Genomic DNA, 24,142 nt, shown 5'->3' on the forward strand with positions numbered 1-24,142 from the left:
GGGGTCTTGGCCATGGTAGAGACCACCACAAAGAAGCCGTGACTCGTGTGCGGTTGCTTTCGCGGGGTTGTAATCTATTCCCGTCAAAATCTCCTCCACCGTTGCTTTTCTCACTTGTTGCATTCCCGTTGGCCCAAAACACTACCCATGTGGGCCCCACCCCCACCTTTCCCCCATTCGTCCCCATAGCATATGGGCCCCAGCTGGTCTGACTGGGCCGACTCGCCGCCCAAAAAGAAGGGACACCCCCAATTGCCAAAAGCCATCCACTTTCATCAAAATATAGACCACTCACTACGGCGTTTTTTTCACCTTTCCCCCCTTCCTTTTTTATCCTCCAACTTTCACCTCAATATAATCATTTTTTATTTATCTTTTTCTAATTAGTATACGTGTCATCTAATAAGACTGATTTTTCACTTATCCTTCTTTAAGTGATGTTTGAATTCAGACTATTTTCATTTATTTTATTTTATTATTATAATTTTTTTAAATTTTTATATAAAAAAAATTCAATTTTTTTAAATTTTAAAACAATAATAATATTAAAAAATAATATTATAATAATACTTTATAAATTATCTAAAATCATCTCATCTTATCTCACTAGCCAAAAGAGTCCTAAGAATGTCATTATACTTGTCACCTCGTGATAGTATTAAAAGTATGTAAATTTCACGTATTTATTTAAAAAAAAATAGAACCTATCAATAAAAGTTTTTTTTTATATATAAGTTTCAAATTTTTCTTAATTTTTAAAAATAGAATAGCGAAGCTTACCTATAAGAGCTAGTTTAAATTTAGAGATAAGATGATATGAGATAATTTTAAATAAAAGATAAAAATTAAAAAAAATGTTTTTAGAATCTTATTTTTAATATTATTATTATTTTAAGATTTGAAAAAATTGAATCAAGATTTGAAAAAATTGAATTGTTTATTATACTTTATGTGTAAATTTTAAAAAAATTATAATAATGAGATGAGATGAGATCAATCGAAACATTTTCTAAATATAAATAAGGCCTAAGTATATATAATAAACTAATTTAAAACTCCAAATATATAAAATCAGAACTCTTTTATTTATAAGTTAGAATAATCAGCTATCTATAACTTACATTTTAAGATTTTAATTTTTTAAATCTTTAGGCTTCGTTTGGTTACTTAACTCCTCTCAACTCATATCAACTTGTCATTACAATTTTTTAAAATTTCAATACAAAATATAATAAATAATTCAACTTTTTCAAATTTTAAAATAATAATAATATTAAAAAATAATATTTTAATAATATTTTATCATCTCAACTCAACTCATTTCAACATCATAATTTAAAACTTTCAGGAATATATCCACTACACCAATTTGAAAAAATGAACACCTAAAATAAATAATGTAATGCCTTATTTAAATATGGAAAATGCTAGAGCTCCCGCTGGGGGCTTCCGCTGGGAGCTCCCGCTGGAGCTCTAGTGTATTTTTTTATGTGTATTTTTTAATTCTTTTTTTATGTAGATGTTTTTAATGATTTTAAATATTTTTAAAAAATAAAAAAATTTATAATATTATTAAATAATACTTGCTTAATCACGAAGTAAAATATAAAATATTTTTATATGATTTTTTATTTTACTTCGTGATTAAGGAAGTATTTTTTAATAATTTTTTTTTTACTTCTTGATTAAAAAAGTGTTTTTAATAATGTTCTAAATTTATTTTATTTTATAAAAAATATTAAAAAATATTAAAAAAAATTATATAAAAAACAACTTAAAAAAAACACATATAAAAATACACTACAGCCCCCGCGGAGCCCCCAGCGGGGCTGTAGCACGATCCTTTAAATATTTACTAGAAATATTAAATTATACTAATTAAATTTGATAATAATAGCGTACCTCTGGTACCCAAAAATATATATTTTAGTCCGTTAACGAGAGCGGCGTGGTCCGTTTGAGAGAGAATTTGGCTAGATCGTCAGAATGGGCGGTGAGGATTATCTAGCGCTTCCCGAGAAGATCACGAGCGATGACGTCATGGAGACGGCGATAACGACGCGCCGTATATGGACGTGTCATGACTGAGGTAGGGAAGTGGGGTCGGGTACCTATACATCAAGGACCCCGAACAGAGCGGGAGGGGAGAAAAGTGGTGGTACACGTGGCAAGATGACCTGGTGTTGTCATATCGAGGAGTTCGGGGCCCGCTGTCGTTTGGAGCCACGTCATACAAATAGTGAGGGGTCTCTGGGGGAGTAGGAGCTGAGAAAGAGCAGTGGGGCTAGGGGTTTTCAGCTTCTCATCATTTCTTTTCTAGTTTTCTATCTTCACTGTTTTTCTAATCTGAGCGTAAAAGGTGTGGAGCTCTCTTTTCTTTTTGAGCAACTTTAATCACCGCTCGTCCTCCATCTGGGGTTGAGCTTTCGTTCTGTAAAACTACAGTACGTCCCAAATCTCTCCTCTCTCTCTTCCTCAATCTTGTTTTTCTGTGTCTTTCTTCCTAGGCTATAAATATAATTTGTGAAAAATGCTCACGCAACGCTCGCTCTCTTGCTGATCTTTTTGTTTGGGTGGTAATGTGAGTGCAGTTTTCCCGGCGGGATTTGGCCGGATAATGGCATATATGTGTGCGGACAGTGGCAACCTCATGGCGATTGCTCAGCAGGTCATCAAGCAGAAACAACAGCGAGAGGAACAGCAGCAGCAACACCACCACCAGCAACAACATCTCGTGGGGATCAATCCTCTCTCCCTGAATCCCTGGAACAATACTCACCACACTTTGTCCGGGTCTCCAAATTCGGGATTCGGGCTCACGGGTACGGGGTTCTCCGACCCTTTTCAAGTCGGCGGCGGAGCAGATGCCGGAGAACCGGGCTTTCAGTTTCCGAACCTGGAGCACCACTCTACTGGGTTCAGATTTACGGAGTTTGGTGGCGGTCCTTGTGGCGAGTTCGACTCTGACGAGTGGATGGATAGCTTAATGGGCGGTGGAGATTCAACGGATAGTTCCAATCTGCCCACAGGATACGACGCCTGGCCGAACAATGCTGATTTCGGACTCTACGGTACGGATCCATTTACCGCCTGCCCGAATCGACTCAGTGTCCCGTGCTCGGATCTCAACCGCGTTATCTTCTCGGATACTCAGAAGAGTCCGACTCCAAGCCCATCTATTCAACCGCAGGTACCCTCGTGGACCCCACCTCAGCCACAACCACAGCCATCACCTGCGGTAATTAAGGACGCGAAGCCAACAAACACTTCACTGCCGAGCCCGCACAAGAACGACGTCGTTAGGGTCTCCGTATCTAGCTGCTCTCTGGAAGTCGAGTCTGCGCCGCCACTTTTGAGAAAGCTCCTTGACTGTGCTCGACTTACGGAGTCCGAACCAGATCGTGCCGTGAAATCCCTGATTGCACTAGGGAAATTCGTGTCGGAGCGCGGAGATCCAACTGAGAGGGTTGCCTATCACTTCTCTCAGGCACTCTACAGCAGACTGTCTGTTCAAGCAGAGAAAAGCTTGATTGTGAGTGAAGAAGGGAGCGCTTCCGAGGATTTCACACTGACTTACAAAGCTCTGAACGATGCGTGCCCGTATTCGAAGTTTGCACATTTAACAGCGAACCAAGCAATCCTAGAAGCTACAGAGAGGGCAACCAAGATTCACATAGTGGATTTCGGCATCGTTCAAGGGGTTCAATGGGCCGCGCTTCTACAAGCTCTGGCGACCCGGTCCACAGGAAAGCCCACTATGATTCGAATCTCGGGCATACCAGCCCCAGCGCTCGGGAATTCTCCGGCGGCATCTCTATTGGCAACCGGAAATCGGCTGCGCGAGTTTGCCGATATTCTTGATATGAACTTCGTTTTCGAACCTATCCTGACTCCAATTGAGGAACTAAACGAGTCGAGTTTCCGATTTGAGCCGGACGAGGTCTTGGCCGTGAACTTCATGCTTCAGCTGTACAATCTATTAGACGAGATCCCAGTCGCCGTCGAAGCGGCTCTCCGGTTGGCCAAGTCCCTGAATCCAAAGATTCTTACTTTGGGGGAATACGAAGTTAGCTTAAACCGGGTCGGGTTTTTGCAGCGGTTCAAGAACGCGTTGAGGTATTACTCGGCCGTGTTCGAATCGCTCGAGCCCAACTTGAGCCGAGACTCAGCGGAGAGGTTCAAAGTGGAGAGACTATTGCTGGGCCGTCGAATTGCCGGAGTGATCGGACCTGAGGAATCGGGAACCAAGAGGGAACGCATGGAGGACAAAGAGCACTGGAGGGTTTTGATCGAAAGTGCTGGTTTTGAGACCGTAGCCCTCAGCCATTATGCAGTGAGTCAGGCTAAGATCCTCCTATGGAACTATAACTACAGCTCCAAGTATTCTCTAGTTGAATCTTCACCTGGGTTTTTCACTCTGGCATGGAACGAAGTCCCACTTCTGACTGTTTCGTCGTGGCGTTGATGATGGGTACTGGCCTCAGCTCGGTAATAGTTTCCACCAGGTCTTTTTTTCTCCGATGTGGAACATCTTAGTATTTCTATACGCCACTGACGAACAGATTTATGGAACTTAGTCATGCTTAGTGAAATTACAGGTAGTATTCATCACAATCTATAGCATTAAAATACTGCATTTCCAGAACCATTGAAGCTTGCACTTCTTGCTTAGTTTTTATGTCTTCTTTTCTTTTTTTGGGACTTCATTAACGTCATAATGTTCTTTTATGCTTTTTTGTTTGGGCTTTTTGTAACATGTTTGGGGCTTGAGTCTGCCAAATTGTAAAAAAGGGGATTGAAAATCAAGGGGAAAAAGGAAAAATGTTTCTTTTCCCCAGTGTCCGTGTCTCTGTATGTAAATTTAAACCTTTCATGTTATTTTAATTCGATTCCAATGGCCCTATAGACTCTGATACTAGATTTTGTGATCAAGGGAGACACTCTCTCTCTCTCTCTCTCTCTCTCTCTCTCTGCTTTTTTTATTTTTGCTTGGCTCTTGATTTTCATGTTTTGGACGACCTGTTCTGGAGTGAGGGCGTGGGGGGTTCTGCGAGATTTTGGGTCAATGTTAATGCCGTCTGTAAGATTTGTCACTATAAACCTGAGCTGAAGGTAGTTTAATGTCCGTCTGTCATTATCTCTCAGTTCTGTGCACAGTATTTACTTAAGTATAAGCTATACAGGAGCGTGATTTCTTGAAGAAACGTGCTACATGCTAGTGATCGGACAAAAAGTGCATGGAAGAAAGAACAAAGGGCAAAAGCATTTTCGTTTCTTGAATTGGTGTTTGATTCTGACGTATATAGAGGTTTTCTATGGATGTAATTACTTTGTGTGATAGATAAATAAACTTTGAAGCCTCCAAGATCATTAATTTGGTTGAGTAGCCTGTATTATTATGTAGTAGTTTCTCTCAATCTTATTAGAGGCTGTCCTTGTTTTCCAAACCCCCATTGCCACTATTTTCTGTCGTCCTTTGTGAGGGCCCTGCTGCCTTTCCCTTCCAATCGGATTTGTTTTTCTCAGCCTATTGGTCAATTTTCCTCTTGATGATGGCCTTAATGCCTGTACTTTTCATTCTCTCTCTCTCTCTCTCTCTTTCTTTCTTTCTCTGAGAGCTAATTAGGGACAGAAACCAGGCTATTTTCAGGCCTCTATGAATCAATGGGCCAGTGCATGACAAGGAAGGCAGTGGACTGCATGATATTTGCCGTGTATGGTCCTAGTGATTGTGACACCTCGTGGTCATTGTAAAACATTCACATTTTTTTAATTTTTTTTGTGAAGTACTTTGAAATCTAATTTTGCAGAGGGTCCCATATAATTAAAGAATGCACTTTCTTAGGTTTGGTACGAGTCCTCAAACTTCAACCTCTTGTACATTTATATTACATTTCAACCCATCAAGTCCCATCCCTGATATCCTACCTACGCTTAACCTATTTCCCCAACCCTAAACTCTGCAGATGTCGAACCCCTTTTAGACTTTAAAATCGATGAAGTTATTGCATCAAGAGCCCGTGACAATAATTTAAATTAAAGCCGAATGGTGCTTGGACACTCTTATTCGTTGTAATATTCCACCCTGATTTTCTTCTCCAACACTGTAAAACCACAAGTTTTGCATTTATTTGACTTTAAAGTGACCAGGTCCAATTAACTTCGTAGTGGTTTTGGATGTCTGTTGTGTTTGGTCACAGCGACCACCTACCCCCGAGTACGGAGTACCAGAACCGTAGGCTTTTATTTTGCCACAACTTTTCTCAAGTTGCTACTGACATGAAAAGAAAAACATTAACAACTAGGATTACATGTTTAGGGCTAAAAGGTCAGTTTCCGTTACCTCGCAACCTTGTCGCTCTTCACCTGATTGTTCCGATTCTACATCAATCGGAGTCTCAAGTTATAGTCCAACCCTACCTTAACAAAGTATTTTTTTTTTTGAAAAAATCTACCTTAACAAAGTTAATTGTCTTGTCCAAAGCAGAACCTAGAGAGAATCACGATCATTTCTGCGAGTTTGGCAGGGATGTTCCAGTCAATCTAAGTGGCGATGAGTAGGACGGCGTTGGTCAATATTCTGAAAATCAGCCTTAATTTGCTTCGGTCGGTGCTACTCTGCGGTTTGAGTAACACTGCTTATTATCAATTCAAAGTATTGTTTTTATTCATATTTTTTATTATTTTAAAATATTTTTAAAAATTATAAAAAAATATCAATACACTAATAATCACTTCTTTAATTATTAAATAAAATTAAAAATTTTTAAAAATTAAAATATATAAAATGTCAAAAGGATAGATAAAAAATAGCATTTTTCAATTTACATCGGCGTCTGTGGGGTATACTGTCACCTGTAGTTATGCATCCGCCTCCATCGTATCCCGAAAGACTTATCTATGATTGTGTATCTTTGATTTTCGGATTAGCATTGAGGTTGTGGTAGTTTGAGTAGGCGTCTTTAGGACACAATGGTTTGATGTTTATTTAAAAGAAGTTGTCTTGGAGTGAGTCGGTTTATGAGTCCTATTTGTTTTTTTTTATCTCTATTACAGGGAGCAAGATATTTGCTGCTGAAGACATTAAAGGAAAAAGGATTATTCCAAAATGGGAGAGCAAGGATCTCTCAAATTCCCTGTCATCGTAACACTACATGAAGAGTTTTCTTTTTGCTTTTCAACGAACTTTCCATTCCTTTTTGTAATAAAGAGAAGGTCTGCCTACCACCGTTAGCTTGCCTGCCTGGCTTTAAAACAAGACATTGTGCGTGGACAGAACAATTAAGGTGGTGGTGTAATGGCAATCAGACATGAGTACTTCTATCTCTTTTTTAAAAATTCTAAACATAAGTTATGCATTCTACAAACTATTTAAAAATATATAATTTTATTTTTTTACCCCCCTATATCATATTGAATTGAAATATGAAATATAAGAATAGAAAAATAAAATTATATATTTTTAAATAATGTATAGGGGTATGAGGCTTTTATATAGTATAACTCTTTTTAAATAATGTATATGAGTGTGATAAAATATGTGATAGAAAGAAAATGAGAGAGAAATAATTAATAAAATATATATTTAATATATGTATAGTAACTTTTAAATTTGAAAAAAATTTTGAAAGTTACTCTAGCTAAACTAATCTAATGTGAGTATATTTTACTCTTTAATAATTAAATACTCATTAAATTTAAATTTTAACTAATCTAATAAAAATGACCTCAGTCAAAATAATATTTAGGTTGTGGGTATAATGAGTACTAACGAGGACAAAACTGCTGGAAGAAAGAGCTATGGAGAAAGCTGGTGAAACCACCGACATCGATCATTTTTGCCGCCAGAGAAATCAAATTGCTCCCGCAGTGATCTCTTTTTTTGATTTCATGAATGAACTCTTACTGCTATTATTGTGAATAAAAAAATAATAATAGAATATTGAATAATAATAAATAATAATAAAAATAAGTAAAAATTAATAATAAAATAATAAATATTACTACCCAAACTGCCCTAAGACTTGTAAGTGGGCTGTGGAGATGAAAGGCTACTATTGCTCCAATTTTATAAAGCGGTTGCTTTCAGAAGGCCCAAAGTTTTATCAGGAAGCTAAACTAGGGCATCTGTCTTTTGTAAAAATGTGAATTTTATAAAAGAAAAAATGAAATTTTCGCACTTTTTATGGTAGAATACATTTTTATATAAAAACTTGTGACAGATTTGAATATTTAGAATTTGTAAATATAATTTCTCATGTTAAAAACTATGACTGTACAAAAATCGATGATATTGGAGCGAATCGACCGACCGCATCAGGAACCGGCCTTAATCGATACAGAATCGGTCGCGGTGCGGTGTCAATTTGAAGAAACTGACGTTTAGTAGTTTAGTCTCAGTTTAAAGCTGGACCAGACCGCTGAACCAACTGATATAATAAAAAAAAAAAATTTAAGTTTTGTCACGGATTAGCCACTGTTCACAATTGATCCGTAACACATCTTACGTGTATTTATTTTTTCAAAATGCATGTTTTGTGAGTAATATTGTTTTGCATCCCATTCGAATACCAACAATTCCTTGCCTTGGTTGTTGCATCTGCGATGAAAACTCGAGAGCCTCCATTGTTTTGATGCCAACGTGGGTCCAGTTCCAATGGAACTGCTTTTCTTGCATTTGCTGGAGGAGGCTTTGGCCAAGCTGTTGTTATTACTATTCGAAGTCCAAATACAGTACGTTCCGGGAGGGACCCCATCCACCCTGTCCTCCACCTCTTGCTCCGAAGACGTTGAAAACGTTGACAACTTTTGATTGCGTTCCTCAACGAACAGCTGCTTTAGCGGAACCCGGACGGACAACACATTGTGACCCTTTGCCTCCTTTTAACTAAAACAAATTCGAAGTTGTCATCGTTGTCTTCTAGTTCTTCGCCTCGATAATCATCACCAAGTTGTCGCTGTCGGTCCCCAACACCGTCAAACTCGTAGATTACTTCAGCTGCTATGGCTGCCAGTCTATCCGAAGAAAAGCTGTTAAAGCTGAGACATGCCGAAGTTCGGAACTTTCTCCTTTCATTTGATACAACCCATAAATCTTTTATTGCTACTTTGATACACACACACACCATGCGACATTTGATTTGGAAAGAGAAGCAATACTATTGAGATTTTTTGAGTATCAAATACCCATCATACAAGAAATATTTTTCCTCTTATTTTACACTGCTTGCTTTCCAGATGAAGTTCGAAACTTTCTTGATGAAGTTCATTCGACTTGAGAGGCTTGAGCTTCGACGAGAGAGGGGCATGTGAAGTTGAGGGGCGTTGTCGCATCTGGAAATCCAGGAGAGAGAAAACTCAAGCCAGGAACCGGTTCAATCTCAATTAGTGAGCCCAGTCTGCACATAAGGTATAGGGTGTGCGTTGGAACAACCGACTGATACTAAGAATATATATTTTTTTAATATATCCTTATCGAAACGATGCCGTTCCATTTAAGTTTAAGTGGAACCGCATCGTTTTAGTTAATAAATATTATAACAGATAATGAAAATAATGTCATTTGGCATTAAACCAAACGGAATCATTTTATTAAGAACGTAAGAAAAAAAAAAAGTTTGAAACGATACCATTCCACTTAAACTTAAGTGGATCGACATCGTTTCAAGATAAGTTTTCTTTTTCCCGAATCTGATTTACTATGCAACTCTCTCTCTCTCTCTCTCTCTCAATAGATAATCATCGCTAGGGGAACCGACACCGATCGAGAACCGTCTCGATCGGTTTCCTCCTACCCATCGACCAGTTACGATTGATGGCTCCTCTATTTTTTTAGAAGTCGTCGGCATCGGTTGTATCCAAAAACCATACCAATACCATCGATTTTCATCCCTATTAAAATCGTTTAAAATAGTAGAAGTAAATACCCTTGCAAAAAGACGTTATAGTAAACGTTTAAGATAGCAAAAAAGGAAAGGCAAAAAGTCTCGAAAATAATAAGACAACGAAACGAAGATACGTCAATGGAAGAACTTTGTTTTGATAGAGGAGGAGAAAACGTTTAAATAAAAGTAACAAAGAAATTAAAAAAAAAAAACGTAATAAAAATTGAGAACGTAGGTTTTAACTCTCTGGTTGTTTTCCGTTCGCAACCTAATTATTTTCAAGTATTTTTAAATTTTTTCAAATATTTTATTTTCAAATATTATTTAAATACAAAATATTTTTTAATTTTTAATTTTTAACTTTTTTATCTAATCATTACTAAATCATTACAACTCTCTCAAACTCTCAAACAAAACACCAAAAATAATATAACTTGTTAAAATTTCAAAACAAAAATAAATTTAATAATATTAAAAAATTATATTTCTATTTAAATTTTTTTTGCTCTCATTTTTCAAAATCAAATAAAACATCTTAATTTAAATTATTTAACTATTGTTCACATCTTTATTGAGATTGATATTTCAAGTATCTAAACGGAGAGTAAATTTGGAGGGTTGCAAAGCTAATGGTAATAAAAGAGAAAATTGTTAACCGCATTTTGAATTATATTATATATCAATTTAACGTAGGAAACAACCTAAAATTTAATGGAGGGTTGCAAAGCTAATAGTAATTTCAGTTTGTTTGATTAGGAATAAATAAAAAAAAAAAAATAGCATTATCCTTTAAAAGATAAAGATGCACATTATTGGGATAAAACACCATCAGAAGAGATGTGAGGTGTGAAATTGGAGGATTTGGTAGGAAGAATATGGACAATATGGGTAACTATATATATTCTATTCCACCATTATTTGTTTTATACTTCAAAGAATTTTCAATGGACACCCTTAATTATCTATATTTGTAAAATTATACCATCATCTAAGACGAACAAAAATTAGTAATACAACAAAATTTCAGCAATCAGATTTCAACGGGGTATGAACTGATACCTATTGATAGCATAGGATGTACATTATTCTTTATTCATATAAACGTGTGAAGGTGGGGAATAAATACCTTGCTGGTGAACCTAGCTAGCTAGTAATGTAATTTCTTCTTCAAACTAATATTTTCTTTTGGGCAATTTCCTCAATTTCTATAGCTTTCTTGAATCAATGGATGAATTATGATAACCCGAATTTGGGTGTTGGGGGTAGAATTTGAATTACTCATTGTTATTTATTTACTATTTCTAATGATATTGATTAATAAGGGTGTGCATCCGGACAGGTTTTTTTTTTCGGTCCGGAACCCGGAAACCCGAGTGCATCCGAGCGATTATCAGCCCGGATAACACCCGGGCGGTTAAGAAGATTCCGGATCTGGTTATGTGACCCGGTTATCCGTAACCATGTCTTTTAAAAAAAAAAATCCGCCCCTTTCTCGAATATTCTCACATCGCTTTGGGTTTGCAACTTTGCACTTAGCAGCTCTCTCGTCTCGACGTCTTCTCGAATCCTCCTTCCTTCTCTCTCGGACTCGACGTCTTCTCGAATCTGCCTGTCTTCTCTCTCGGTCTCGATGTCTTCTCGAATCCTCCTTCCTTCTCTCTCCATCTCGAGGTCTTCTCGAATCCGTCTTCTCTCCCAAGTCTTTCGACCCCACCGAAACATGAAAACAGAAACTTCGAAGTGCTTTGCGCATCTGGGTGAGACACGCGAAGGCTATCATCCATATTCTCTCTCTCTCTCTCTAAGTTGTTAAGGTATCTTTCTTTCTACTTAGGAATTTTTCTCAGATTTTTCTCAAAAAAAGCTCAGATTTGTTTAGGATTTTTCTTTGCTCTGTTTTTCACATGAGATTTAGTTTTAATCACTATTTTATGCAATACTCTGTTTGTTTGGTTTATATTATTTTTCCTTTGCTCTGTTTTTCACATGGGATTTAGTTTTCTTGCTATTACAATGGGTTTATGGCATTATGCCTTCTATTTCCGTCTGCTTTTGATGGAAACTTTGAATGACCCACTTTATTATTTTCCCATGTTTGTCAAAAGGAACGCCTTGTACTTGTAGTGCCCTTACCTGGTTGAGGATTGTGGTGGAGGGTTGGTATAAAAATAAAATGCACAAGCAAAAATTGCTATAGTTTGCTATCTGTCGATTGGAACAACATTTGTGAATCCCTATAATGGTTCGTTCAAATAGGGATGGATGTACAAACTGAACTCAAATTTCCTCATCTATTTCCTTTTATTCATTGTTACTATTAGGACATCAATTGAATATTTGAAATATTAGTTTAATATTTAGGACAATCATAACTTAAATGATATTGGAGATGTAATCTTCTATTTGAACCCTGGTAACACTTTTTACCTATTATTTCAGTTAAATATTTATGAGAGAATTGATGATTTAACAATTACAATTGTTTTTAATGTCACTATTATTATATCATATATTTGAATCCATATTGCATTTGCAATATATACACTTATGTTAAGCAGAGATGCTTACTTGGACTAATATGCTTACTAGACAGTTTGTAGATTTTGGGAAATCCAGCATTAACTATCTTTCTTCACTTGATTGCTATTATGTATACAACAATGAATAATGTCACTGAATAATGCTTAAGGTTCCCTTTATTTTTGTAATAATTCATTGGAATTGATATTATTTTTCCTTCTGTTTGTTTGGTTTATATGAAATGAAAAAAGGCAAGCTGTATTATTTGTGTTCAAGCCTTAAAAAAGTGGACAATAGACTTCTTTCCATTTTTGTTTTGTTTCTTAAATTGTTGGTTTTACTGGTTCCTAATTGTTTGTACTTCCAGGATGCTCTAATTGCTTTGGCTGCCCATGCTGTTGACCCTAGTGAAGCAGAAAGGCTTAAGTTTTTGTCATCCCCTCAAGGGAAGGTTATCAAATAAGTTTTTTTCCTGTTCTTTTCTCCTATCTTTCTTATGTTGTATTCTTGTCAATGCTTAACATGCTTTTAATTTCCAGGATGACTATTCCAAATGGGTTGTTGGAAGTCAGAGAAGTCTCCTGGAGGTAGTGGCTGAGTTCCCATCAGCAAAGCCTCCTCTTGGTGTTATTTTTGCAGCAATAGCGCATCACTTGCAGCCCTGTTACTATTCAATCTCATCCTCTCCTAGGTATATTAGTCTTCCCACTTATGATAGATACTCCAAGGCTGGTTTATAACTTAACATAGAGCTTCAACTAACAATGCTCCTTCCCATAATTGGTCCTGATTTATGTCCCATCGAGTTCATGTGACCTGTGCTTTAGTTTACGGTCCAACTCCCATTGGCAGAATTCATAAAGGAGTGTGTTTCCAGATTCAAGATGTGAAGACTAATGTATTTTGATCTTTGTAAATTTATGTTTTAGTTTAATTAGTTGTGATGTATTATTATTTCTTTTGTTCTTTGTAAATTTATGTTTTAGTTAATTAGTATTGATGTATTATTATTTATTTTATTTTTTGTAAATTTATGTTTTGCATTGTGATGTAACAACTATATTATTTATTTTGCATTTTTATTTACTTTGTTTGTTAATTTATTTTCTTGTTATAAAATTTTTTTAAAAGTGTTTAAATTATAATTTTAAAAAGATTTGGGCGATTTAAGCATATCAGATATTTAAAAAAAAAAAAACAAGTGCTATAAAAGCATTTTTTTTAAGTTTTAAAGTCTTTTTAAAAAAATTAAAAATTTAAAACAGGATTTTATTCGGGTTATCCAGTTATAACCCGGATTAAATCCGGATATCCGGTTACAATCCGGATCCGGATTTAATCCGGTTATCCGCCCGAATTTTACCATCCGAATCCATATCTAGATCCGGTTATGACCGGATATCTGGAAACGGTTTAACACCCCTATTGATCAATGTGACATAGAAGTCGATGGGTGAAAATACATGATATCGTACTTAAAAATGGATTGTTTGAGAAGTTAGATGGGATTAAAAATTATTATCGAATCACAAAAGCTCTTATAATTTTATTCTTAAATATAAAATACTTTTTAATTTCAAAATTTTGACTTTTTTTTATCTAATTTTTAGTTAATCACTATAGTTTTTCTAAACTTTCAACTAAAAACAAAAGAAAGTATAATTTTTTAAAATTTTAAAATAAAAATTATATTCAAATAGTTTTTTAACTATATAATATTTTTCTCTATTTTTTAAAATTTAATAAAAAATATTCAAGTCAAACGATTTTATTATTATTATTTATAAAAAACAAATTATCATTTCCCAAAACGTGTTCTAAAGATGCTCAAGGTTGAGCCCTTTTGTTTACAAGTTGGGATGACATAAAACGGTTTTTGTGGAATGGAAGTCAAATCCAAATTACAAAATGCGTCAGAAGAGACGAATTCCACCGTCACCAAAATTTCCACCGGGGTTGAAGTTTAACTGAGGAAAAAAAAAAAAAAAGAGAGAGAGAAAAGAGAAAAAGGTTTTCACTTATTTTGATTGCATGCAGTCAAATGATGATAATGTTGATTGTGTTGGCCGAGCCAGTGGCCCAGTAGTAAAATTTTCTTTTGAAAGCGTTCAACTTTTGGAGGGGCCCAGGTGTTCCGCATTCAAAGACTGGGATTCAAACAGAGCCAGCCACCTTAAGCAGCGCTGTGACCAAATTCAAAGCATTGGCCTGCGATTCTGCGCAAAAACTGCATGGCCATTTAAAGTAAGATCAAAGAGGCAGTTTAACTGATCAGTACGACCAGCCTCTGCCTCTGCGCGCGGTTTCAGATTTTAGTGTGACGAAGCTCGACAGCTTCGGACTCTGACCACTCCGGTAGGTAGCCTCCGCAGGGGTAATCATGGAGTCACCTTAAAGGGTGTGTATTGGTATGCGTGTCATAATTAAGACAGAGTGAAGTCTGGCTATTGACGAATGAATGCGACATCTGTACGGGGTGATTCTATCAGTGCCCTCGACGACGTTTTTTAACGTGTTTGCTTACGTCTATTATTGCAGCAACGGTCGGGTGGTCCCCTAATTAGGAGAGACAGTGGGGCCTGCACTGATGTTTTTACTTTAAAAATTAAAACCACTTGTTAGTTGCTACACACCCAAACAGCGGTAGACTGAGCTTGTAGACTAGTCTGTTTTTTTTTTTTTTCTTCATTTTCACGTACTTTAGAATGTAGCCGTTAAAATTTGAAGTTTTGTCATAAGAAAAATAAACAGGTCACTTTTCATAATACATTGTATAATCATATTTTAAAATAAAGAGTAATTTAATAAAATAGTGTATAAAAATAATATTACTTTATAAAAATATTCTCACTTTAAAATATATATTGTAAAATATATTATAAAATATATTGTGTAGATATCACTATTCTTTATTTAGGATGCAGTGCTTCTTCGTTAGAAAAGATCTATTCACTATTCTTTTTTTTATCATCATTTCGTAATATGACATTAAATGATAGATTTATAAATAAAATATAATAAATAATTTTTAATAATCTAATACTACATCATAAAATAATAAAAAGATAATAAAAATTGAAATGATAAATAGTATTCCTCTCTTGGTTAACTTTCCATTTTTCTCATCGGATTAAATGCTTACTGGTTATTTTCGCTGGATTAGGATATTTAACGGTGGAAGAGCTGAACCGACAGCATTTTACTGCAGACAAAAAACTTGAACTTTATATGTGAATAAGTTAGCAGCCCGGTCAAAGCTTTTGGGCAGAACATGCTAATGAATCCTAGGCGTATGGCCCTTGTTGGGCCTAAACCTGCCTTCATATCTATCTAATATTCTGAGCCACGATCCAATTAAAGATTATAAAACGGAGAAAGATGTCAATACCACGAGCCAATGCGGCGATAACAGAACAGATGCAAAAATCACAATGGCCTACCTACACTGCCCAAGTGCGCATCAGCTTTTTATCTATTCTGCAGCAAAATATCATCGATAAAGCTTATAAACTTAAAATATTCAGATATCTGCCGACGAAAGGTGGCCTGAACGTGACATTTGGGTGACTTTACACCCACAAAATATCAGGTCGTATGTGCAAAGCCCCACGTAACCCTCAACACTCTCAAATTCTCAATATCATGACTGGTGTGCTATCTATAGCATTCCACGTGTCACTGCGTAGAAATCAGGTTTTCTGGTACATTAAGGTACGACCAGGATAGGTCCCTAAGAATCGGACATCATCGTTGCTGATTCTGTGTTTTCTGCAATTCATTCAGTGTTGGGTATATTATTTAAGCGGGTATACCATTAGAAGACCAAAATACGCAAAAGATGAATCACGCAATCAGATCGGCTAGAGCTGCTCTGCCTTATAACGCAAGCAGAAAAGCGACTGGAAATTCTGTAATCGGAGTGTTGAGGAAGGTCACAACTATGGCTAGCAGCCAATCTGACAGCAAGAACCCAAATGAGAAAAATGGGTAGGTTCTACTGTGTTTTAATTAAGTAATATGTTTTGAGGTTTTACTGTGTTTAATTGAAACCTGGCGGTTGTGTTTGGGAAGGGACACGATGTCTGATTCGTTCGGGGAAGGGTACGCCACCAGATCGGATGAGGAAGGATTTGGTGGGGTATATGGAGAGAACCAGTCTCTTCCAAAGACTGGGCAAAACGAGAATAGTATCCATGAAAATCACCCTGGTAACTTGCATCAACTTTAGCTTAGTTCGTAAATAAATATGCGTATACGATTTTAGTTTTTCATGGCTTATAATTCTCATGTGATCATAATGGAATTAACATTGGGCATATAATTTTGAATATATATGTGGATGAAGCTTATGACAAGACGCACGGGAGCGAAGTGAAGGAGAAGGAAAAGGCACGACACCAGACCAGCGCAAAATCGTAGAATTATTTTGTAATATGACGTATCACATCAATCTACATAAGTTTGTGGTTTACTTGTAATATTAAGTATTTTCCTACTCTTTTTGTTTCATGTAGTGGAGCTGTTAGAGCTTATGTTTCTTCCGAAAACCTTCTATGTATTGATTAATGTTCCTTGGGAACACTTTTTTCTTTCTCTCGTTTTTTTTTTTTTTACCTGTTTCTATGAGTTAAATCCTGGATGATATTATCTAATTTTCTAAAGCGTTTTCTTGCTTTGATAGAATTAGGTCGAAACAGAAAAATCATAAATTTATAATTAATCTGCAACTATTTTACCACTCTTTTTAAAATGAATGATAGTCTATAGTTATGTAAAATTGAAGTTATTTATAATGAAGTGTTACATTGGTTGATTTGAAATGAATTATAAAATAATTAAAAAACATTGTAAGCGTATCATTACTCAATGAATACTTATGTTCGATTTCTCTATCTTAAAATTTAAGATACACATGACTGTAAGTTTCTACTAATTAATATTTAAAATGTGATCTAGTAGTCATATTTGAGAACATATACGCTTAAGAGCACTTCTAGTGAACTAGATATAGTTAAAATTTAGTTAAAGTCTAGCTAGCTAGCTCAAAATATTGAATCAAGCAAAAGCAATGAAGTCATCCCAGCAGCACATCATGCAAGCCACCTCATCGCAACAAACTGCCACGAGTCATCAAAATCAACAAATCTTGTAACCAACAGATGATTCTAGAAAGCATTCTGTTAGCAATTTCAGCACAGTTTGTTAGAAAGTTTTTTATTCCCTTTTCCGCAATATTCTCTGTTTTTGCCCTACTATACTTACTATATATAGAGCTAGTTATCATATTGTAAAGTAAGACTTCTTTTCAATAGAAAGAGCACGTTTCTTTCCTTCTCTGTTTTTCGTCTCTACTAAGAAAATAAAACCAACATGGTACCAGAGCCATAATGGCTTCAAGCGACAACAACCCTCCTCCTCCTCCCCCTCCTCCTCCTCCCCCAACCAACACAAACCCTAAAGACCCCTCCAGCCCATACTTTCTTAATCCAAACGATGGACCTGCTACTCTACTCACCACTCATCTGCTTACAGCAGACAATTACCATTCATGGGCAAGGACAGTTCGTCGGTCACTACGAATAAAAAAAAAGTTGGGTTTTATTGATGGTACTTTACAGGAACCTACCATTTCTAATCATCCCGTGTTAGAACCATGGCTTGAATGTAATGACATGGTGATAACTTGGCTTCAAAATGCAATGTCATTAGAGATAAAAAATAGTGTCGTGTATGTTGATACCGCTCATAACCTATGGCTTGAGTTGGAACAACGATTTGCACAAAATAATGGTCCTCGAATTTATGAGCTCAAACAGTCCATTAATTCCCTTGTTCAAGGTGATGATTATGTAAGCTTGTATTTCTCCAGACTGAAAGGGCTTCTTGATGAACTTCTCAATTTTGAAGTCATTTCATCATGCACATGTGGTGCCATGAAAAATGTCCTTGAGAACCAGCAACGTGACTGGACCATGAAGTTTCTCATGGGGCTTCATGATTCTTGCACCAATATCAAAGCTCAAATAATTTTGATTAAACCCATTTCGAGCCTTAGTGAAGTCTATGCCCTGGTTCAACAAGAAGAAAAACAAAAGCAACTTTCCAACCCTCTCAACTTACATGATACCCTTGCCTTAGCTGCAAAATCCACTTTCTTCTCTAATCGGGACAACCCCAAACCATATGGACCTCCAAGGCGAGAAAAATCCTTTTGCAGCCATTGTAAAATTCCTGGCCATTCTCTTTGAAAGATGTTTTAAAGCTAATCCAGCTCTAGAAAAACCAGTTTGTACTCACTGCAATTTAGTTGGTCACACTGCTGCCCGATGTTTTAAACTGCATGGCTATCCATCTAGCCATAAACTATCCACTCGAGGAAAACCAACAGAATCATTTGCTAACCAATTCAGCTCTTCCAACCAAGAACAGATCAATGAAGGATCCCAAGAAGCTCTCACCAAAGCTCAATATCAACATCTTTTAACTTTGCTGCAATCACAAGTCTCACAGCATTCTATTAATCAGGTTCAAATTGATTCCACACCCTCGGCTTCCACCATGACTGGTATGAATTATTGTTTCACAGCTCTTCAATCCCCTTCTCCACTAACCACTGTCACAAGTTGGATAATCGACACAGGTGCAACAGATCATGTGATCTGTTGCCCTTCTCTTTACACCAGTTCACCCACTCACATGTCTCTCAATGTCAAGTTTCCAAATGGTCATCTTGCACAAGTAACTCACAAAGGGATTGTCCATCTCAGTGACAAACTCATTCTTCATGATGTTCTATGCATTCCTACTTTCAATTTTAATTTGATCTCAGCCAGAAAATTAACACAAGATATATCATGCTGCCTCCTCTTTTTCACTAATGAGTGCTTTTTACAGGACCTTCTCTCTTGGAGCACGATTGGGAAGGGTGAGATCCACAATGGTTTATATCATCTCAAATTGACAACCGTTGCACCTACTGCCCTCTCCACTGTTTTCTCTACTTTACCATGTAATAAATTTCCTTTTTCCAACTCTGTTACTTTCCATCCTAATGACCAACAGCTTTGGCATTATCGAATGGACCATGTATCTAATTCACGGCTTTCCTTATTACAAAAGGACTTACCTAATCTTGCTATTATTAAAGCCAACATACCTTGTGCTATCTGTCATTTTTCTAAGCATCACCGTCTACCATTTCAATCAAGTGAACATCGAGCATCCCAGCCTTTTGATCTAATACATTGTGACATATGGGGGCCTTGCTCTCAAACAGCATATGATGGTTCTAGATTTTTTTTAACCATTGTTGATGATCACACTCGATGTACTTGGTTGTATTTAATGAAAAATAAATCCCAAACCAGACCTCTCCTTCAATCCTTTTGCTCTCTCATTGAGACCCAATTTCAATCCAAAATCAAAATCATTCGCTCTGATAATGGAGCTGAATTTACAATGACAGATTTTTATTCAAAACAAGGAATAATTCATCAAAGAAGTTGTGTTGAGAGTCCCCAACAAAATGGTGTTGTTGAACGCAAACACCAACACATTCTTAATGTTGCCCAAGCATTGCAATTCCAATCCGGTATCTCACTTTCCTTTTGGAATGATCTTGTCTTAACTGCCACATACCTTATTAACCGTACCCCCTCCCCCAATCTCCAAAACAATACTCCATACCAATTGCTTTTTCAAAAACCACCAACATATACCCACTTGAAAACCTTTGGCTGTCTATGTTATGCATCAACTATTAAACAAAACCGCCACAAATTTGATTCCCGAGCTAAACAATGTATTTTACTTGGATATCCTTTTGGAATCAAGGGTTACAAGCTACTAGATTTAGCCACCAATTCCATCTTCTATTCTCGTGATGTCATCTTCTATGAACACATTTTTCCTTCCAATTTACCATCCATTTCCAATCATCATAGCAGCCACTCACATTCCACATCATATTTTCCTCTTCTTGGTCCAAACATTCCCTTACCTACACCTATTTCCCCGCCCTCCCACACTTCCACATTTACATTCTAGCCTTCTCTCCCTCCCACTCAATTCACTCCACAATCCCCTACCTCTCAAATTAATCCTCCTAACTCTTCATCTGCCCCTCGACGATCCACTCGACCCAAGAAACCCCTTCCTACTTACAAGATTATTCTTGTCAACAGGTCCTTGTGACTCCCTCTTCACAATCCAGCTTCAAGATACAAGGTACTGATTCTCTTTATCCTTTGTCATCTTATTTAACCAACAAAAATTTTTCTCCAAAACATGCTGCCTTTGCTGCTGCCATTCTTCAAATTTCTGAACCTTCCACTTATTCTCAAGCTGTGAAATCTTTTGAATGGCGCAAAGCCATGGATGATGAGATTGATGCTTTACAATTGAATAATACTCGGGATATTGTTAATCTGCCTATTGGAAAGAAAGCAATTGGTTCCAAATGGGTTTACCGCCTCAAATACAACTCGGATGGCTCTATAGAAAGACATAAGGCACGATTGGTTGCCAAAGGGTATACCCAAGAGGAAGGACTTGATTACAATGAAACTTTTTCACCCGTTGCCAAACTTGTCACAGTCAAAACTCTTTTGGCTATTGCTGCCATTAAATGTTGGAGTTTGCATCAATTTGACGTAAACAACGCCTTCTTACATGGCGAACTCCACGAAGAAGTCTACATGAAGATGCCTCCCGGATACTCAATTCCCAACAAAGAAAAAGTTTGCAAGTTGAAGAAAAGCTTGTATGGACTTAAGCAGGCTTCTCGGCAATGGTATGCCAAATTTTCCTCATCTTTACTTCAATATGGTTTCAATCAATCTCGGGCTGATTATACTCTTTTTACCAAAGGCAGTGGTCCTTCATTCATTGCATTACTTGTCTACGTTGATGATATTATTGTGGCTACTAATGATCTCAAAGCTGTTTCTGACTTAAAAGAATTCTTAGCTACCAAGTTCAAGATCAAGGATCTTGGTTGTCTAAAATATTTTCTGGGTTTAGAGGTTGCCCGAAATCCTATTGGAATACAGATTTCTCAACGGAAATATACATTAGATATATTAAATGATGCTGGTTTGCTTGGTTGTAAACCAAGCTTAATTCCCATGGATCCCAATATTAAATTGTGTAAAGATGAAGGTCAATTGCTGGATGATCCTAGTGAATATAGACGAATGGTTGGCAGACTTCTCTATCTCACTATTACACAACCTGATCTCTCCTACTCTGTTAATATCTTGAGTCAATACATGTCTTCACCACGAGTCCTTCATCTTAATGCTGCCTATAAAGTGTTGCGGTATCTCAAGAAATCACCAGGACAGGGCTTGTTCTTCCCATCTTCATCCTCATATCACTTGACTATCTACTGCGATTCTGACTGGGCATCATGTCCCGACACTAGGCGTTCCACAACAGGCTATTGTGTCTTCCTTGGTCACTCTCTTGTCTCCTGGAAATGCAAGAAACAGACAACTATATCAAGAAGTTCTGCTGAAGCAGAATACCGCTCCATGGCCTCAGCCTCATGTGAAATCATATGGATCAAGTACCTTCTTGTAGATCTCCAAGTCCCTCATTCTCAGCCTGCTACTATCTACTGTGATAGCAAATCAGCTTTACACATCGCCTCCAATCCCGTCTTCCACGAAAGAACAAAACACATTGAATTAGATTGTCATCTAATTCAGGACAAAATTTAAGAAGGAGTTCTCACCACAGCCTACACACCATCGCAGTCTCAGCTTGCAGATCTCTTAACTAAAGCTCTACATTCCCCTATGTTTTACTCTCTGTTGCTCAAGATGGGAGTCACTGATTTCCACTCTCCATCTTGCGAGGGGATATTGAATCAAGCAAAAACAATGAAGTCATCCCAGCAGCACATCATGCAAGCCACCTCATCGCAACAAACTGCCATGAGTCATCAAAATCAGCAAATCATGTAACCAACAAATGATTCTAGAAAGCATTCTGTTAGCAATTTCAGTACAGTTTGTTAGAAAGTTTTTTATTCCCTTTTCCGCAATATTCTTTGTTTTTGCCCTACTATACTTACTATATATAGAGCTAGATATCATATTGTAAAGTAAGACTTCTTTTCAATAGAAAGAGCACGTTTCTTTCCTTCTCTGTTTTTTGTCTCCACTAAGAAAATAAAACCAACACAAAATACACATACATCAAATTCACCAAATGAACTGTAATTTTAAGATTTTTTACTCGGCCAAAATGCCATATAATTTTTTCATAATAATATATTCTTTCTGATACATTTCTCTCGTACACATCTCCAAGAACAAGAGCTCCTCATACACATCTCCACGAACACGAGCTCTGGCAAAAAAGAAGCACGTTATGTGAAACCACTAAACCACCAGGTCCATGTTGGATTTTTATTTGTATTCTCATTTACACGAATTGCATTTCACCTATCCTTAACTTCTTAACTTCAAGGCGCTTAATTAACTTCGTGTAGACTGGCAAGGCAAAAGTTTGCTTGGAGTTGATAATGAATTTTTCTATCTAGATATAAATATATGAAAAGGCTAAAATAAATATTTTAATAGAATAATGATAAATTTAAAGATTTTTTTATTTGATATTGTTAAAATAAAAAAGTGAGTTTTCTAGTCATATTTTGATCAAAGAATAGTTAGACCACTACTGATGCTCCTAGGGTGGATAGAAATCGATTAAATGCTGGAACCGATGGAAAATCAGTTGGTCACTGATCCAACAAGGTAGAAATCAACATCAATCAGCTCGGTTAGGACTTTAGCCCTAACCCCAATAACTTGCCCAAATGACGTAATTTGTCTTATACCTTCAACCCTAACCTCCTTCATTCTCCCTTTTTCGATCTTGCCTCACTTTCTTCTCTTCTTATGCATATCAGCATTTCATTGGTGGCCTAGAATCACAGACCGATGGCTCGACAAGTTGCTCCTCATGTCTCCTCGTCCTAGTTGCCGTCCCGATAAGTTTGAGAATTAAAGCTTAATATTTTTTAGCTCCCAAATTATCCCCGTTAGCCATCACCGATGAATTGACGAGCTACCACAACTTGGACAATGTCGGATCAACCGGTTCTCCACCTTCCATTCGGTTGGTTTGAACTACTTAAAATGAGCAATTGGTTGCGGTCGATTTTGGACCAAAACTGTACTGATAGCTTGGTTTTTCAGCCCTTTACACTTATTTTCACACATTCGTAAACGTAGTTTTTAGTACTTTAAATCTAATTTATACTTTTTACTTTCAAAATGTTTGTTTTATGCTTTAACTTATTTTATATTTATAATATGGAAGTATACAGTTTTCTCCAACTTAGTATTTTTCATAGTCATTAGATACTTAAAAACATAACTTTTAAGGCATTTATTGGCTCTTTTACAGAACTTATCTCGAACTAGAAGTATAGTCTTTGAGGCCTTGAAATTGTTTCGTTGGTCTCTGTGTGTTTGTCAAATTTGAGGAAGAAAGCTGCTAGAGACATAAAAGGATCTGACAAAAAGATCCCACAAATTGACGTGGCACAGTATCAGTTGCCCCATCAGTTTTTTTGTTTTGTTTTCGTTCTGATTTTTCCGCCTCTCCCCCGTGCCTCTCCCCTCCCACCGTTCCAAAATTGTCCCAACCTCTTCATCATCTCCTTTTGCTTTCCTGTCCCATTCATTTGAGATTCCATACTCCGCCAATAAATCACTCACTCACTC

General features: G+C 36.6%; 3 protein-coding genes and 1 long non-coding RNA gene across 4 annotated transcripts; all 4 read left to right on the forward strand.

Moving 5' to 3' along the window:
• Positions 1-2,272: 2,272 nt before the first annotated feature.
• On the forward strand, positions 2,273-4,916 carry LOC108995346 (SCARECROW-LIKE protein 7). The gene is made up of 2 exons (XM_018970903.2): positions 2,273-2,444; positions 2,592-4,916. The coding sequence occupies exon 2, from the start codon at positions 2,618-2,620 to the stop codon at positions 4,463-4,465; it is 1,848 nt and encodes a 615-aa protein (XP_018826448.1). The 5' UTR covers positions 2,273-2,444; positions 2,592-2,617; the 3' UTR covers positions 4,466-4,916.
• Positions 4,917-11,638: 6,722 nt separating this feature from the next.
• LOC108995325 lies at positions 11,639-13,249 on the forward strand. Its single transcript, XR_001996841.2, has 3 exons — positions 11,639-11,698; positions 12,772-12,855; positions 12,944-13,249. It is a non-coding gene; the product is annotated as an uncharacterized LOC108995325 (long non-coding RNA).
• A 2,844-nt stretch (positions 13,250-16,093) lies between these two features.
• LOC108995311 lies at positions 16,094-16,997 on the forward strand. Its single transcript, XM_018970849.2, has 3 exons — positions 16,094-16,391; positions 16,476-16,612; positions 16,750-16,997. Exons 1-3 carry the CDS (start codon positions 16,243-16,245, stop codon positions 16,821-16,823), a joined length of 360 nt encoding a protein of 119 aa, XP_018826394.1. The 5' UTR covers positions 16,094-16,242; the 3' UTR covers positions 16,824-16,997.
• A 1,079-nt stretch (positions 16,998-18,076) lies between these two features.
• LOC108995294 lies at positions 18,077-18,652 on the forward strand. Its single transcript, XM_018970828.1, has one exon. The coding sequence runs from the start codon at positions 18,077-18,079 to the stop codon at positions 18,650-18,652; it is 576 nt and encodes a 191-aa protein (XP_018826373.1).
• The last annotated feature ends 5,490 nt before the right edge of the window (positions 18,653-24,142 follow it).

This window comes from Juglans regia, chromosome 7, assembly GCF_001411555.2.
Source record: "Juglans regia cultivar Chandler chromosome 7, Walnut 2.0, whole genome shotgun sequence".
Classification (NCBI taxonomy): domain Eukaryota; kingdom Viridiplantae; phylum Streptophyta; class Magnoliopsida; order Fagales; family Juglandaceae; genus Juglans; species Juglans regia.